The sequence below is a fragment of the Schistocerca cancellata genome, chromosome 4 (genome assembly GCF_023864275.1).
Source record: "Schistocerca cancellata isolate TAMUIC-IGC-003103 chromosome 4, iqSchCanc2.1, whole genome shotgun sequence".
NCBI classification, from domain to species: Eukaryota; Metazoa; Arthropoda; class Insecta; order Orthoptera; family Acrididae; genus Schistocerca; species Schistocerca cancellata.
The window spans coordinates 691,656,188-691,675,235 of NC_064629.1; the positions used below are offsets into that span (position 1 = coordinate 691,656,188).

At 44.4% G+C, this 19,048-nt stretch overlaps 1 protein-coding gene across 4 annotated transcripts in view; it reads right to left on the reverse strand.

The window, feature by feature from the left end:
* Positions 1–19,048, reverse strand: part of LOC126183752 (succinate--CoA ligase [GDP-forming] subunit beta, mitochondrial) — a 92,623-nt gene that overhangs the window by 60,468 nt on the left and 13,107 nt on the right. For all 4 annotated transcript variants that reach the window (XM_049925975.1, XM_049925977.1, XM_049925978.1 and 1 more), the window contains exon 3: positions 8,709–8,847. In XM_049925975.1, the coding sequence (XP_049781932.1) occupies positions 8,709–8,847 (139 nt within the window). The remainder of the gene's footprint in view (positions 1–8,708; positions 8,848–19,048) is intronic.

Sequence of the window (19,048 nt, forward strand, 5' to 3'; positions counted from 1 at the left end):
GGAGTAAAGACGGTCAAGAGAACGCTGAAGACAGCGCTCCAGGACACGTGTACACTGCACGCTGCAATAGATGGTAAAATCGTCCACAAAAAGGGAGCCGGATACATCAGCTGGGAGGCAATCCATTATTGGATTCATCGCGATGGCGAAGAGAGCGACGCTCAAAACTGAGCCCTGTGGCACCCCATTATCCTGGCGAAAGGTGTCGGACAGGACAGAACCCACACGTACCCTGAACTGTCGATCCATTAAAAAGGAACGAATAAAAAGAGGGAGGCGACCGCGAAGGCCCCATGTATGCATGGTGCGGAGAATGCCCGCCCTCCAACAGGTGTCGTAAGCTTTCTCCAAATCAAAGAACACAGCCGCGGTCGGGTGCTTCCGCAAGAAGTTATTCATAATGAAGGTCGACAAGGTAACCAGATGGTCAACAGCAGAGCGGCGCCTACGAAATCCACATTGTACATTGGTAAGTAGGCGTCGAGACTCGAGCAGCCAAACCAATCTAGAGTTAACCATTCGCTCCATCACTTTACAGACACAGCTGGTAAGCGAGATAGGTCGATAGCTGGAAGGCAAGTGCTTGTCCTTCCCCGGCTTAGGAATCGGGACAACAAAAGACTCGCGCCAGCATGCGGGAACATGTCCCTCAATCCAGATGCGATTGTATGTACGAGGAAGAAAACCTTTACCCGCAGGAGAAAGGTTCTTCAGCATCTGAATATGAATAGAATCAGGCCCTGGAGCGGAGGACCGTGATCGGCCAAGTGCGTTTTCGAGTTCCCGCATGGTTGGTTGGTTGGTTGGTTTGGGGAAGGAGACCAGACAGCGTGGTCATCAGTCTCATCGGATTAGGGAAGGACTGGGAAGGAAGTCGGCCGTGCCCTTTCAGAAGAACCATCCCGGCATTTGCCTGGAGTGATTTAGGGAAATCACGGAAAACCTAAATCAGGATGGCCGGACGCGGGATTGAACCGTCGTCCTCCCGAATGCGAGTCCAGTGTCTAACCACTGCGCCACCCTGCTCAGTCCCGCATGGTGAATGGGGCATTATAACTTTCACAATTCGAGGAGCGGAAGTTAGGTGGCCTAGCCTCCTCTGCCTGTTTGCGGGGGAGGAAGGCAGGGTGGTAATGAGCGGAGCTCGAAACCTCTGCGAAAAAGCGGCCGAAGGCATTGGAGACAGCCTCAGGAGCCACAAGGACGTCATTCGCGACCTTCAAGCCAGAAACTGGTGAGTGGACCTTAGTGCCAGATAGCCGGCGCAGGCTACCCCAGACAACAGAAGAAGGAGTAAAACTGTTGAAGGTGCTTGTGAAAGCAGCCCAGCTGGCTTTCTTGCTTTCTTTGATAATACGACGACACTGAGCACGTAATCGTTTATAATTGATACAATTCGCCACTGTAGGGTGGCGTTTAAATGTGCGTAAAGCACGTCGACGAGCACGTAAAGCGTCTCTACATGCTGCAGTCCACCAGGGGACCGGTACGCGACGTGGAGAAGAAGTAGGGTGAGGGATGGAATATTCAGCAGCAGCAGCGAGAATGACTTCCGTGAGGTGTGCGACCTGACGATCGCAGCTTGTGAAGGTTTGATCCTGAAAGGTCGCCCTGGAAGAGAAGAGCCCCCAGTCTGCCTTGGAGATGGTCCAACTAGAGGAGCACGGAGAGGGAGTATGCTGCAGGAGATGGATAACACACGGGAAGTGGTCGCTCGAATATGTATCAGCAAGTGCATACCACTCAAACCGGCGTGCAAGTTGGGGAGTACATATAGAGAGGTCTAAATGGGAATAGGTGTGAGATGTGTCCGAAAGAAAAGTAGGGGCGCCAGTATTGAGGCAGACAACATTGAGCTGGTTGAAAAGGTCTGCTAACAAGGAGCCCCTCGGGCAGGATGCTGGAGAGCCCCAAAGGGGATGGTGGGCATTGAAGTCTCCAGTTAACAAAAATGGTGCAGGTAGCTGAGCAATAAGTTGCATCATGTCTGCCCTGGTAACGGCAGATGACGATGGAGTGTAAACGGTACAAAAGGAAAACGTAAAAGTGGGGAGAGTAATGCGGATGGCAACTGCCTGCAGGCCGGTGTGCAACGTGATGGGATCGTAGTAAATATCATCCCGGACCAGCAACATAACCCCTCCATGAGCTGGGATACCTACCACAGGGGGTAGGTCAAAACGCACAGAGGTGTAGTGTGCCAAAGCAATTTGATCGCATGGGCGTAGCTTCGTTTCCTGGAGGGCTACGACGAGCGGACGGTGCAAGCGGAGCAGCAACTTCAAGTCCTCTCGGTTGGAGCGAATGCTGCAAATATTCCAGTGAATAAGTGCCATCGTAAGAAAAGGAAGATGAAAGAAGGGGTCACCTCGAAGGCCGCTGAGGGCCTGGCTTCAAGCGAGCACTGCTGCCGCTATCAGTAGGCGGACAGTCATCGTCCATTGGGTCTATAGGTTCATCGGCCATCTCGGGAGGATGGCCGGGAGGGGGAGCTTCCTCCGCCGGTGAACGGCCAGATGTACGGCTACCAGCGGTGCGGCCAGGCAAAACGGATGACGGCCTGGGGCGGCAACCGCTGGGTGGCGCAGGAGAAGAAATGCGCCGTGGCGGAGAAGGAGAACCGTGCTTCCTATGAGCCTTTTTGGAAGGACGTTTGGTGGAAGTACCAGTCGAAGGCTGGGAGGTCGAGGTACGTAGGAAGTCTGCACGGGATGGTTCCTTCTTGAAGGCCCGTGCATCTGACTTTGGGGTCTTCGTCTTAGCAGAAGCTGATGAAGGGGCTGGTGTCTGTGGGGTGATGGGAGGAAGAGGAGACGTCGACCGCGCTATCTTAGCACTGGCCGAACGGACGACCATGGTGCTGAAGGTCAGATCGCATGTCTGGGTTGCTACCTCCCTGGTAGTCCGAGGAGAGGCGAGGACAGTACTGTATTTCCCCGCTGGGAGCAGCGCGGGCTTCCTACTAGCCAATAGCTTGCGAGCAGCCGAGGTGGACACTTTCTCTTTGACCCGAATTTCTTGGATACAGCGTTCTTCCTTATAGACAGGACAGTCGCGGGAGGATGCGGCATGGTCACCCTGACAGTTCACACAATGAGGAGACGGAGGTGGACAGTCACCCTCATGGGCATCCCTGCCACAAGTGACACATTTAGCCGCATTGGAGCAAGACTGTCGAGTGTGATTGAAACGCTGACACTGGTAGCAGCGCGTAGGTGTCGGGACATAGGGGCGAACAGAAATAACCTCGTAGCCCGCCTTGATGCACGATGGCAGCTTAACACTATCGAAGGTCAAGAAAAGTGTCCGGGTCGGTACAAGGTCATTGTTGACCTTTTTCATGACCTTATGAACAGCCGTCACGCCCTGCTCAGCGAGGAAAGATTGAATCTCCTCGTCAGTCAATCCGTCGAGGGAGCTAGTATAGACTACACCACGAGACGAATTCAAAGTTCGGTGGGCCTCCACCCGGACAGGGAACGTGTACAGGAGTGTGGCCCGAAGCAGTTTTTGTGCCTGAAAGGCACTCTCAGTTTCTAGTAATAAGGTACCGTTACGCAACCTGGTACAAGATTTGACAGATCCGGCTATGGCATCTACGCCCTTCTGGATAACGAAAGGGTTGACAGAGGAAAAATCCTTTCTGTCCTCAGATCGAGAAACGACGAGGAACTGTGGGGCAGGCAGTAGTACTTTTGTCACTGAATGCTGGTCACGTTTCCGTTTTTGGGCAGAAGTCGAGAGAGATGGAGTAGAATCCATTGCGGAGGAATCCCCCATGATTGCCAGCGTCTCCGATGGCGCGCTCCTTCCTTGTGGGGACCCTCTCAGAGGGCACTCCCGCCTTAGGTGAATGTTTACACCTCAGGTCACACCTCCCGAGAAACAGACGGAGGGACCAATCGGCATGGTCAGAAGGTATCAGCTCAGGCAATCACCCCTCCCCGGGCCTGGCGTGCCTTACATGTCTACCCAGGGCGGGGAATTACGCGTTACCCCGTCACCGGCTACGCATGCGAACGCGTGGGTCGGCCTTCAGGCACGCACAGGGAGGAAGGAAGAAGAGGAAAAAGAGAGAGAGGGAGAAAGAGGACAGACTGTCTCAAACGCCGAGGCGGAGACCAGAGAAGGCAAGGAGAAGAAGGCAATGAGAAGGCAAGGAGAAGAAGGCAATGAGAAGGCAAGGAAAAGAAGGCAATGAGAAGGCAAGGAAAAGAAGGCAATGAGAAGGCAAGGAAGGCAAGGAAAAGAAGGCAATGAGAAGGCAAGGAGAAGAAGTCAAGGAAAAGAGTAAGGAAGTCAGTGAGGTGGAGAAGAACAAAGAAAGGAACCAACCAAAGGAAGGAAGAAACGAGAAGTGAAAAACCAAAAAGACCACAATTATAGGTCGTGGAACCGTCTGTCTCCGGACGCAGGCGCTAACTACCCCCGTGAGGGGGATGGATTCCTTTTAGTCGCCTCTTACGACAGGCAGGAATACCTCGGGCCTATTCTAATCCCCGGACCCGCAGGGGGGGAGATATACGTTGCAGACAGTTATTTCCTGCATTGTCTGTATCCTGACAGCCACTGCTTCAAGAGGAGTTTGAAGGGGCACAGGTTCACTACATACTGAGTTCAGGACATCGCAAAATTCACCTGAAACTCTATTATATTCACTACAGTTCTTGTAATATTCCCTGTAGCCGTGAAGGGCAGGGGTCCACATTGCCGGTAACCAGGCTTCCTGAAGGACAATGCAGAAAGCAGGTGTGAAGCTTAGCAGTTGCCGTAGCTCATCCAGGTTGTGGAAAAAACCGACGCAGTTCCACTCAAGGATGACGTGATCATGAGACTACGAAGGCATGAAACACTCAATGAGGCAGCCTATGCCTCAGGGTCACCTGCTCCCACCAATTTATTTCCTGAAAAGGCTATATCCATTGTGTCTGAGGGTCTGACGAGATCTAGATCCTTAGAGCACGCCAGAATCTTCACTTCATCCTCACACGCAGAGCTTGTAGGCAGCAGTGGTGTGGGTGCCACCGCAATTCCCTTGGGCTTGGGGGTCTTCTTTCTGGATTTCTCTCACTGATCCTTGGGTTTCTCTGGCTGTGAGGGCTTCACTCATTCAGTCTCTGGAACTGAGGATGATTGTGAAGCCCTAAGACCAGTTGCTTGTGGGCACTTATGCCACTGACAGGCGTCATCTTTCCCACTAGCAGAAACCTGGGAAGGGAGTGACCCAAGAGACCCCTTCCTAGCAAGAGGAGCCAAAGAAGACTTACACTTCTCCGGCTGAGAAGTGGGGACTGGTGTCCCCGATGGTTGGGGGGGGGGGGGGGGTGGGAGTGACCCAGAGGTAGGTGGTACGGGAGCAACAGGGAGGGAAGTGCCCCCCCCCCCCCCCCACCAAGGGGGCAGGTGTAGTCTTCCGCCTCTGAAAGCATACTGGAGCTCGCGGAACTGATAGGGCTACAACTGTTCTCTTAGCGGCGGCATAAGAGGAGGTATAGCCACAGGATGTAGGTGCTCAAATTTCCTCTTGGCTTCAGTGTAGGTCAGTCGGCCCAGACTCTTGTATTCCACGATTTTCCTTTCTTTCTGTAAAATCCTGCAGTCTGGTGAGCAAGGGGAATGATGCGCTCCGCAGGTGACACAGATGGGAGGTGGGGCACATGGAGTATTGGGATGGGATGGATGTCCACAAACTCAACATGTGATGCTGGAAGTACAACGGGAAGACACATGGTCGAACTTGCAGCACTTAAAGCACCTCATTGGGGGAGGGATATATGGCTTGACATCATAACGGTAGACCTTGACCTTCTCGGGTAATGTGTCGCCCTCGAAGGCCAAGGTGAAGGCAATGGTGGCAACCTGATTATCCCTCAGACCCCGATGGACGCGCTGGACAAAATGAACTCCTTGTCGCTCTAAGTTTGCACGCAGCTCGTGGTCGGACTGCGAAAGAAGGTCCCTGTGGAATATAATACCCTGGACCATGCTCTTATGAGGCATGATGGTAACGGAAACATCCCCCAGCTTGTCACAAGTGAGTAATGTCCATGACTGGGTAGAGGATGCCGTTTTTATCAAGACTGATCCTAGCCACGTTTTGAACAAGCCCTCCACCTCCCCAAACTTGTCCTCTAAATGCTCTACAAAAAACTGAGCCTTCATCAAGACAAAACAGTCTCCATAAGGTTCGTTGCCATCCTTAGCCTGGCATTACTCCCATGGTGTGGCCAGGGAGGGGAACAACTTAGGATCATACATCCTTGCATTGTACTGAGACTTGGAACACTTAGAAACTGCTGGCGTTTGATCACCAGCAAGTGATGATGTGGTACACTTCATTGCGCGTCATCCATCCTGATGCCACCCACTCCGACCTGGGGACCTTCTCAGGGGCGCCAACCAGCCGCAGCAAAGGCTACCTGGCAGGATGGCCATTGCCAGGAGTCCCGGTGCCCCAGGGTGATGGGCATCTACTCCTTGGCATACGTGGGGAGTTAATGGCGCAGGCATAAGCAGAGCGATCCCTGTGTGGTCAGGGGCTACAATCAACAGGGTACATGGCGGTCCCACCACAACAGACTGGCTACCATGCTGGATATGAGGTGCAAAGAATTCCATGGTCACCATCGGCACAGAAAACGAAACTGCACAGTGGGTGGAGGAAAACACACCAAGGAAGGTGTCCTCACTCAAGAGATGGAGGATGAGCAGGACTGCAATGCCACAATGAGAAAGTAGGCTAAACATCTCAATGCACAATGGACATGTTGCACCATGTAAAGTGCCCTTCCCCAGTTGGCTACCTCTTTGGGAAAATTTTGAAAAATGGAGGTCAAACCCTACAGGGGACATCAGATAAAGGCCGAAATGTGAGAGAGTCCTTTTAGTCGCCTCTTACGACAGGCAGGAATACCTCAGGCCTATTCTAAGCCCCAAGCCTGCAGGGGGGTGTCACAGGATGAGTTCCTGATGAAAACAAAGCCATCAGTTCAATATATGTCTGTGACGGTCTGTGCTTTGTAAATACCGTAAATTTAGTTAACTTACAATTATAATTTTTCTAATTTTTTTTTCTGTGTGTTAAATAAATGTACACATGTTGTTAAAGAAAACAAGTTTTTTGTGTGATGTGATACTAGCCATATGCTACATAATAAATAAGCAATTAACATGTTACACACACTCTCCATTATCTCATTATCACAAGTATACAATCATGACTGCAACGTAAGAGTACGCGAATTAATTAGTTTTCTCGTTTGGCAAAAGATTTCAACTTCTTGTCATCAAAAATAGGTACTTTATCCAACTAGGAACATTGTGGTGTAATTTTTTCACATTATTTTAATTAATTCAGGGGTAGCACGATTTGAAGATATCATAATGTCGTCAGCATAACAGAAATACATGTGTCAAACTTGAAACCTACAAACAAACAGCCTACTTTGTACACCAATTGTAAAAAAAAAATTATGATGCCTTGAAATATTTTGAAATTATATTCTGATAATATTTAAGTCCAGAATTTTCCAAACACAGTGAACTTCTTAAATAAATTATAAATGGTGGCTCTCATCGAAACCACCACATTTTTGTTGAATACGGCAGTATGGTATCATTACAATATCAAACAACAGTGCCTTATGTTTCTGTGAAACACAAGGAAACAAAACACTGAATGTATATGATGTAAATGATTCTAAAAAGCCAGGCTGGTCACCTTTATAATCTCACTTTTGTAAAATTAAATGCTGTAGCATTCTCTGACAAATCACTAAAAACCATGAAGTAAGGCATTACCACCAAAGGATGAGATTATAATAGCCAGACATGAGCTGACAGCAGTCAGTCGAACTGTGAATTCATGAAAGCACAGACTATGTCAATATGCTGAAAGCCTAATGTGATGTGTATCACACAGGAATACTACCAGAATGATCAGTAACTATGTTAATGTAATGACAATGGCAAGCAAGCGATATTAAGCACTGAAACTTTAACCATCCAAGTGCTTGACACAGTAAGAAATGCACACTATAAATGAAAACATTTCGAAATCAAACTCAGATCACTCTGCTCCACACAATTTGTGCTTATTTAAAATAAGATGTTTTACCAGTACCTGATATTCACAGTACACTTGTGAAATGGTCATATGGGAAAATTGCCACTTCATCACTACCTCAGAGATGCCATGTCCCATTGCTCATGCGCCGACTGTGACACCACGTTCAAACTTACTTAAATCTTGATAAACTGCCATTTTAGCAGCATGCCGACTGCAGTGCCATATTCTGCTTGTTTACATATCTCTGTATTTGAATATGCATGCCTATACCAGTTTCACTGGCACTTCAGTGTATTTGCACTATCATAAATATCACATTTCATTCACCATGTTTCACAATGAAAATTGTAGTTTACAGACACTGCTCAGAAGTTATTAATTTTTGTTATTATAATGACCATAGTTGTCACACAAGCCCCTAGAAGAAGACACCATTGGGGAAACTCAAGGAAGTCAATGATCAGTTTGACCACTTGAGATTTGTTAGGGACTGTGGGTGTGAATCGTCTCTTACTTTATACTACAAGAAGAAAACAATCTTTTAGCCTGCATGAATCATAGATGAAAACTGTTTCACATCAACAGCAATAACCACAAGAAAATCATAATGGATGAAACAACAGAATGTTAACCCACTTACTTAATTTCTTAGAAATATCCACTGCATCTGCCGGATTCTCAGCCATCAAAAAATTCTGCACAGTAACTCCACTGTTTTGCAACAGCACTTTGCTCTGGTATTCCATAAGATTCAAACATCTTTGCTGGGTAGTAGAAATCTGGAAACAAAAGATTTCATACAAAAAATTACAGTGTGGAACATCTGCAAATGAATATGCATTTCTTACAGACAATATTTTATAAATTTATCTTTTTTACAAAAAGGTATCAGAAACATCTTGATAATGAGTAAATATTCTACACTACAGTTTTCATAAACTCAAGCTCACATGAATTCAGGACTGCAATGATTGCTAAATAAATGTAACTCTAGATACTAGCCATGGGAAGACGACATAAAAAGCGGTCTATGTGATTCTTTACAGTTCACTGACAAGCAGCAAGATATGATGTACATTGATAAACCATGGGAGCAAGAGGTAATTCCATATCAGCGCACACTCTGTTGCAGAGTGAAAATTTCGTTCAGGAAAAATATTAACGCTATATTTGAAAACCATGCATAAACAACACTGTACTTAAATAAATGAACCAAGTAAAATAAAATATTTGATTAGGCAATATGTAACTGAACATCAGTTGGAAGGCACACAAACTGAACAGATGCACCTAGATATATACAAAGTAGTATCCCATTACTGTAGGCATATCATCAGGAAAAGGAGGAGTGTCTATATAAAATGAAACAAAGCCCCAGTCCAGAGAACACAGTGAGGATTGCATTGAACAGCTTTCTGAATGCTGTCTTTCAGTAAAACACTTGGAAACACACATGATAGCATTTCTGACAGACTACAGACCACCAATAAAAAATATTTTAAACTTCATTCAGCAATTAGGGAGGATACTTCTAAGACTTAATAAAAGTAGTACATGTGGAGAGGTCAATATTGATTTCATATCATAGCTTTCATTGCAGACACTGACAGTTAATGATGTCAAACTCTGGCTGGATACTTCCGGCAACATTCCCAAGAAGAATAGAACTATAGTAAAACAACAATTGACTATTCATAAATCCAGCTGCCTTTCATGAATAGGTGTGAGCCCTGTAATAAATGGTTTATCAGAGTGAAAATTTATCAGAATATTTGGACTCAGTGTGTATTTTCCATATAGGTCAAACAATAATATTTTAATAACAGATCTTGACACCGTTACTGTACAGACAGCAGATAGTGGTCTTTGTACATTAAATGCTGTGTTTGAAGTTTGGTTTAGTCTACTGAGTTTTGTTTTTAGACTTTTTTTGCGAATCATATTGATGACACATCACCATGATGCAGAATGTGGCAGTAGGTTCACTAATAAGATATATTTATTCAGTGAAAATATGGCTAGCTGTGGGCCATTTACATAATTGTATCTTTTACTTTAATCTTAATCTACAACAAAATTGAGTAGATGTAATCCAGCCACATAAATACTGTCTACTGAGAAATTTATTTATGGAATAGAAGTGTTTGGCAGGTAGCAATGATTTCAATTTGTTATTAAAATTTTCATTTTCAGCCAGCACCTTTAATTCATAAGGGAGGTGGTCACATATTTTCAAGGCTTTATACTTTGCTCTTTCCTGCGCAAGACATGATAAGTTGCAGATTGTGGAGAGGCTAGTCTTCTTCCTAGTTTTATACTGATAAAAACTACTATTGTTTTTGATCAATGCCTGTTTTTTTTTTTTTTTTTTTTTTTCAAACACACTTAATAGGGGAGTAAATGAACTTCAAGGATGGATATCAGACATTATTATTAGTATTTCTCTGTGCAATGAATACTTTGTGCCAATGTGTGGAATTGACCCACAAAAATATTCATATAGTGTCAAAGAATGGAAGTATAAAAAGTAAGCTAATACAGTATTCTGATGCTTTCATCATCAAAATTAGAAAGTGCATACAGAACAAATGTTTCTAACCTGATGTGTTTGAGAAGATTCATGAGACACGTTCAGAAAGTGAAGTGTACTGGGACCATAGGGGGCTGTGGTCTTTTAGTTCTTTGAGGGTTGGCAACACTGAGTGCTAGAGAGGGATCCCCTGACCAGAGTGATCATTGCAGGAACATGGTAGTACATAAACTCACATCGTAGTGACCAGTTGTGTGAAAGATGTCGATGAGAGATCCCGCTGAGAGTGAGTCACGTGCTGCGATCCATTTCCACTTGCAGAAGGAATAACACCTACTGAAACTTTTTCACAGATGAAAATGGTTTATGGTGAAGGTGTTGTGAATACAAAGTGTGTTTTTGGAGTTTAGAGAAGGCACAACAAATGTTTATGATTAACTGAGGTGTGGAAGACCTTCCACTTTGACTGTTGAGTTGGTGCAAAAAGTCAAGGAAACTGTTCGTGAATAATGTGCTGATTGACAGTGGATAAAATTTCTGCAATGTCTTCACAACTCTTCAGAACATTCATATGAGACATTCACAGAAATCCTGTAATACTGGAAACTGCATGTGGTGGGTCCCAAAAACAAGTGACAGAGCAGCACAAGAAAACTCGGGTCAGTAGTGCCCATGAGTTTCTAGAGCAGCTTGAATTGGAGGGTGAGGATTTGCTGAGCTCTATTATTTGCTTTGTTTTGTTTTAGGGCGCAAAAATGACTAGGGTCATACGTGCCCATTTCAGATCCGTAGAACATGAAGACAAAAAAGGAGTTAAAACAACTACATGTTAAGCCCAATCGACGGAAGGAAAGACCGCTAAAGCCAAGGAACTTTGAGAAAGGTCCATAAAATACATCATAGAGAACAGAGGCCCTGAACTAAAGATAATGTCCCTCACCATACTGCTATGATGGATAAAGAGTAAAACGCGGTCGACAGCCCATGCATGGCTCACTAAAATGGCAAAAATACATTAGAAAGTAAGTGGTTAAAAAAAGGGCATTCTATCAGGAAATGGTGAGCCATCAAAGGTTGAGGGCAATGAGCACAAAGTGGTGGGGGAGCACCACATAACAAATGCTGATGGCTAAAAAGACAGTGACCAAAATGCAACCTAACTAAAATGATCTCCTCATGGCGAGAGGGCCGAGAGGAGGTCGTCCAAGCCACTGGGAGAGGCTTAATTCACTGCAGCTTGTTCCCTTGAAGGGAGGACCAGTACTGATGCCAAAGTGACACCACCTGCTGACAGATAGCAACACACATATCATCAGAGGGAATGGAAGAACTAGCAGGCCGAGGACTGCAGCCTTGGCAGCAGTGGCAGCAGCCTCATTTCCCATCAGGCCTACGTAATCAGGAACCCACATAAACATCACAGTGACTCCATCGAGACTGAGCAAGTTACAGCTTTCTTGGACCCTTTGCACTAAGAGATGGCCGGTGTACAGCATACAGACCCTCTGAAGGGCACAGAGATTCGGAGCAGATGGCTCAATTGAAAAGCCTGTGTTGTTAGATGTATTGCGTTGCCTGATACAGGGTGAAGTTCTCTGCCGTAAGTACTGAGCAGTGTTCCGGAAGCCGATACTAAAAAATCATTGGTGGTAATGACGAAGGCACACCCGACACCATGGTCAGTCCGAAAACCACCAGTGTACACAAAGGTACAATAACAAAGTTCCGTGAGAAGGTCGTGAAACTTATGGTGATAGAGCGAGCCTGGAGCTGTGTCCTTAGGAAGCGAATGAAGGCCAAGGTGAACACGAGCTGCCACACAAAGCCAAGGTGGTGAAGGGTTCACACCCATCAGGAAAGTGGCAGGTAGCATGAAGTTAAGCTGCCAGAGCAAGAGTTGAAAGCAAACTCCACGAAGTAAAAGATAAGAGGAACATGTCCCATACTGGTGATCAAAGGAGTCATTAAAGAAGGAGGCATAGGATGGGCGGCCAGGCCCGGCAGACAAACAACATATGTATCTGCTGAGGAAAAAGTCACAATGCTACAACAGTGGTAGTTCGACAGCTTTGGCATACAGACTCTCAACCAGGCTATAGTAAAACATGCCAGTAGCCAAACATTTGTCACGATGATGGTTAGTATTAAGATGCCATAAGAGAGATGGATGTGATGATGCAAAAACTAAACACCCATAGTCTAGTTTCGAACGGACATGGGGCTGGTACAAAGGGAGGAGAGTGGTCTGATCCGCTCCCCAGGAAGTACTGCTGAGGACACATAGGACTTTGAGGCCTGCGTACAGCGGGCGGCCAGGTAAGACACATGGAAGAACCAAGGAAGTTTCCTACAAAGCATGGGCCCCACGAATTTCATAGTTTCAACAAATGGAAGAGCAACAGGCCCAAGATGTAAAGACCGTGGAAAGAACCAATTGTGCAGCCAGAAATTCATACAAATGGTTTTGTAAGTGGAACAGTAAAAGCCACTGTCAATGCTCCACAAGTAAAGACAACCAAGACACTGCTGCTAGAGATGTCCAGCACAAGACAGGCCATAATAGGGTTAATGGCAATAGCATAGAGGACAACTCTCAGGACGGAAAACTGAGGCAAGCCGTTTTCCTAGATAAAGGTGTCCAACAAGGCAGAACCCACACATATGTTGAAAACTCAATCTTATAAAAATTCCTGAAGGAAGCAGGGCATGCGGCCACGGAAGCCCCACGTGTAGAGAGTACGGAGAATACAAGTTCTCCAGCAGGTGTTGTAGGCTTTCTCCAAATCGAAAAACATATCCACAGTCTGGTATTTCCACATAGAACCAGCCATGACGAGGGTTGACAAAGTGATGAGATGGTCAGCCGTAGAACAGCATGCTCAAAATCCACACTGTGCAGTGTAAAATTCGAGACTCTAGCCACCATACCAACTCGGCACAAATCATATGTTCCATCACCTTGTGAACAAAGCTGGTGAGAGAAATGGGGCAATAACTAGAAGGAAGGTGTTTGTCCTTACCAGGCTTAGGTATGGGTATGACAGTTGCTTCATGCCAGCAACTGGGAAACATGCCCTCTGGCCAGATGTGATTGTACGTACAAAGGAGAAAGTGCTTGCCCACAAGAGAAAGGTTCTGAAACATCTGAATGTGAACATCATCCGGCCGTGCAGTGAGGCATCAGGATGAAATGAGAGCATGATCTAGTTCCCTCATAGTAAAGGTAGCTCTCACTATTCTGAGAAGAGAAGGGTATCACCCAAAAGACTCCCACTTGTTTCCAACGCAGGAAGGCAGGGTAATAGTGGGTGGAGCTCAAAATCTCCACAAAATAGCAGCCCAAGGTGTTCAAGATAGCAATAGGGTCCACTATGACATCATCTGCTACTGTCAAGCCGAAAATTGGGGAATGGACCTTGGTCCCAGAGAGCTGTCGGAAGTTGGTCCACACAACAGAAAAGGAAGGGGAACTGTTAAAAGAACTAGTAAAGTAAATCCAGCTAGCTTTATTGCTATCCTGAAGAATGTGACAACACTGTGCACACAACTGTTTACAATGAATGCAGTATGCCTTTGTAGGATGACGGTTAAAAACGCAGAGGGCACATCTATGCACACAAATTGCATCACAGCATGCCTCAGTCCAACAAGGGACCGGGACACGGAGTGGTGAAGAGGAAATACAAGGAATGGAACATTCCGCAGTGGAGTGCACGTACACGAGTGCTCCCGTGTTAAGGCAGATGAAGTTAAGTTGATTGAAAAGGAGAGCCAACAGGGCACCTCTCTGACAGGTTCTGTGAAAGCCCCAAAGGGGATGGTGCACATTAGTCACCGAGCACCAGAAAGGGGTGAGGGAGTTGTCGATTACGCTGGAGGAAGCCAACCCTGGTGACACTGAATGACAGAGGAATGTAAACGGAACAAAGGGGAAAGGTGAAGTGAGGAAGGAAAATTTGGACTGCAACTGTTTGAAGCTAAGTAGTGAGGGAAATAGGTTGACTATGAATGTCATCCCAGATGAGCTGCATGACTCACCCTTGAGATAGAATGCTGTCCTCATGGGGCGAAGGTCAAAGCGGACCGGGAAGAAATGCGAGGTCTCAAAGTGGTTCTGAGGACACAATTTTGTTTTCTAGAGGCAGAAAACATGCGGACGCTGTTATTCCAAGAGCAGCCATAAGTCCTTTTTGTTGGATCGAAGGCCGTGAACGTTCCTTTGGAGGAGAGTCATGATGAGAAAAGGGCAGGAGCGAAAAAATGAAGGTGCCTCACCTCCATGCTGCCGAGAGCCAGCCTTCGAAGACTCACTGCTACAGGGCACACAGGCTGAAAGATCCTGCTCCATGAGATCTACAGAGGTGTCGGCATTCTCTTTCTGTAAGGCTGTGGAGTCCAGGGCAGAAAAACAGTTGACAGCGCGCACTAGTGACCAGAGGTTGGCCAGGTGAGGGTATCATATGGTGACACAGCCAAAGAGGATATCCACGTCAGTGAAGGAGAAGACCATTTGCCTTTGGTTGATTTCTTGGAGCCTTTCTGGTTAGCAGAGGAAGACTCAGATGTTTGTTGGCAGGAGGGACATAAGAAGTCTTCATGGGAGTATTCCATCTATCCTCTCAAACCTGCCGGTTGTGTAGCAGGTGATTTTCCCCTGTGGGGGTGGCTTGTTGCACAGCTGGAGGAGCATCCAGGAGACACGGAAGCTACAATGACACTGGGCATTTTACAACTGTGGTGCTGAATTTGAGGTCACATGTCTGTGTGGCCATGTTCTTTATTGATACTAAAGATAACATATCTGCCCTTGCAAAGAACAGAAAAATTATTTTTTCTATATGATACACAATTTACTAAGAACCAATCAATAATATTTTATGCTCATTCTATTGTTGCAGCTCTTTGGGCTTAATTACGAAACTTACACCAGCAAAGAGCACAATTTTTCCTTTATCAGTGCACAATTGGTGACAGATGCTTGAAATCTGGTGTAGACTTCAATATGAGTTGTTTTAAATAGTTTTGACATGGAAACTCTGTCTTAAAATCTGCATGACAGCAATGGTAATGTTTCCAACAACAGCACAACTAAGGCGGAGTTACTAAACATGGTCTTCCAAAATTCTTTCACCAAAGAAGATTCAGTAAATATTATAGAATTCAAATCAAGAATAGCTGCCACTATGAGTAATTTGGAAGTAGATACCCCTCATTGTTGTGAAGTAACTTAAGTCACTTAATACAGGAAAATCTTCCACTCTAGTTTATATACCAATTAGGTTCCTTTCAGAGTACTCTGATGAAATAGCTTAATTTTTAGCGATTATATACAACAGCCCACTCAACAAAAGGGACCCATGCTTAAAGACTGGAAAGCTGAACATGCTACACCAATACATAAGAAAGGAAATAGAAGTAATCTGCTGAATCATAGACCGATATCACTGACATCAATTTGCAGTGTGGCAATATTATGAAATACCTCAAAGAAAGCTATATACTGACACACAACCAGCACAACTTGCTCGTTATTCACATGAAATAATAAGCACTACTGATGAGGGATCTCTTAACAATTCCACATTTCAAGCTTTCGAGAATGACGTTGACAACGTTTCTCATAAGTGGCTTATTATCCAACCTACAGAGCACTGTTTCAGTTTTGTGACAGAATATGTGATTTTCTGTCAGAAAGATCACAATTTGTAGTAATTCATGGGAAGTCAACTAGCAGAACCAAAATGATATTTGGCGTTCCCCAGGACGGGTTGTAGTCACTCTTCTGTTCTTAATGTATATAAACAATTTAGGAGACAATCTGAGCAGCACTTTTAGAATGTTTGCAGATCATATTGCCATTTACCGTCTAGTAGAGTCATCAGAAGATCACCACAAATTACAAAATCATTTACACAAGATATATGCATTGTGCGAAAAGTGACAGTTGACCCTGAATAATAAAAAGTGAGAGATCCTCCACATGAGTAGGACAAACTGCACAAATATAAAGGGTGCTGATTTAATTGACTGCATTGTAATTACAATTAAAAACAACTGAAATTGGAACCATCATATAGAAAACGTTATGGGCAAGACTGTTTTACTGGTAAACACTTAAAAGATGTAACAAATCTACTAAGGAGACTATCTACACAACACCTGTCCATCCTTTTCTGGAGTACTGCTGCACAGTATGGGATAGTGAACAGATAAGATTGATGAAGAACATCAAAAAACTTCACTAATACGGAAGACAGTGTCACTGATATGATAACTGAGATGGTGTGGCAATCATTAAAATAAGCTGTTTTTCAATGTGGCGAGATCTATTCATGAAACTATGATCATTAACTTTGTTCAAATGTCAAAATGTTATGTCGAGTTCCAATTACATCATGATAAAATATGAGAAATCAGAACTTGTATGGAAAGATTTAGGTCTTGAATTTTTTCCCTACATGCTATCAAGGTTTGAATTATAGAAAAATTGTCTGAATGTGGGTCTATGGACCCTTTGTCAAGAAATTTAAGTGTGAATTGCAGAGTAATCATGCATATGTAGATATACATAGCAAGAACAGGAGTGGTCCCAGAACTGACCCAAGTGGACTGTCAGTAGTTATTTGTCCACATTCAGAAGAAAATTCATCATGAGAGCTGCACGAGCTACATAATATGACCCTTTATTTCCTATCAGTTAAATACGAAGTGAGCCACTTATTTAGTATACCTCGAAAGCCATAAACTTTAAGCTACGCCAAAATAATGTTGTGGTTTGACAATCAACATTATATGAATTAATTGGAGAGGTCCATCTATAATCCAAATGGTGACCAAGTCAGAAACTTTTATATTTCCAGGTATGCTCAACCATTCTTCAACACACTATCTGTTACAGCACCTCTGAGAATTGATTTATTAGTGAATCTAGTCAATAGTTATTAATATCTCTCCTACTATCTTTCTTAAAGAGGTGTCTAACAATAGCATACTTTAAGTCACATTTACATCTGTATGCATTGCACCTAATTGCCGTGTGCCTGTGCTTGCCCCACATGCATGCCTCTTTCTCAACATGAGTGTACAAGTGACTGCATTCACACCTATGGAGCAGTGCACACACTACTTCTTAGTTCAAGCTGCAGTTGAGGTTAAGTGTGCCTGTGTGGCTGCCAGTGGGTTTGTTTACCAGGTGTAACTTCACTGTGCACCTGCGAAGCTGCAGTGTTCTCTACAGCCAGTATCACTTATAAGGATTCCTGAGAGGAACAAAACAGTTGCTTGATTCTGAACATTTACAAATGAACAGATAAACAATATGTATGTAAATGTATTTTACCTATCTAGCAAAACTTGTAATCATAATGATGAATTCTAAATACAAGAAAACTTTATATTATGAAAAAAGTAACAATCATCACAGTGACATGTTTGTAAAGTCTTCAGTTTGTATTATTAATGCATATTTTTCTTCATTTGGAGAGCTCAAAGACTAAAGCATTAGAAAGATTCTGAAACAAGCTGGATGCATTGGTATCTCCAACATACAAGGACTGGCTGATGGCTAATGAAGAAATACCAGAGATTAGATGCTGGGTTTCCGAGTCAACTCGCAAATAAAAAAAAAAAAAAAATACTTTATTGATGCGCATTTCTACTAGAGACTGGAGCCACGTGCTTCTAAGGTTCCTAATTTTTTCAGAAATAAATACTCCAAAGGAAGTAATTCGATCGCTGTTGTGAAACTGATCCACCGGGCACAGCACGGTAAGGACCTCATCATTTGCAATGTCTACATCATCAGTTACTCTGCTTTTGTGTTTTAGACAGAGGTGGGAATTTGTTGTCGTGTTTATCATCATGTGTTGGCCCATAGATAATGAAGGAAAATACGAATTACAGAGGCAATGAGTGAGTAGTAACAAGCTTAACTCAGAAGACTGAATTATTGCCACCAAGCACAATTACACCAGTCTGAAGTTCCAGTTTGAAATCTATTATCATTTTAGACATTTACCAGGCTCCCTGGAAAACGTGTGTGTGTGTGTGTGTGTGTGTGTGTGTGTGTGTGTGTGTGTGTGTGTTCTTTTCTGACAGGTTGTGGGAGAGGGTCTTATTTTACCAAAAAATGTTTAATTAGATCATTCAGTTCCTTATTTGTTTACCTTAGTTTACAAACTCTAGAGAAGAGAGTCAAACAAGTGGTGCTCTGCAGATTGCAAAGAAACACACACTTACACTGTAAGCTGCCCAATGAATATTAATTTTATTGATTGATCATCAGTAGCATCTGCATTACAAAAGACAAAATACCTTTTGAATTACATTTATTTCTATTGTACAGTGTTTCGTATTCCTTAATGTGACTGCACAATGTAGCAACCACATCAAGTAGCTAATATGAAACACTATACATGGAGATAAATGTAATTTGAAAGATATTTTGTCAT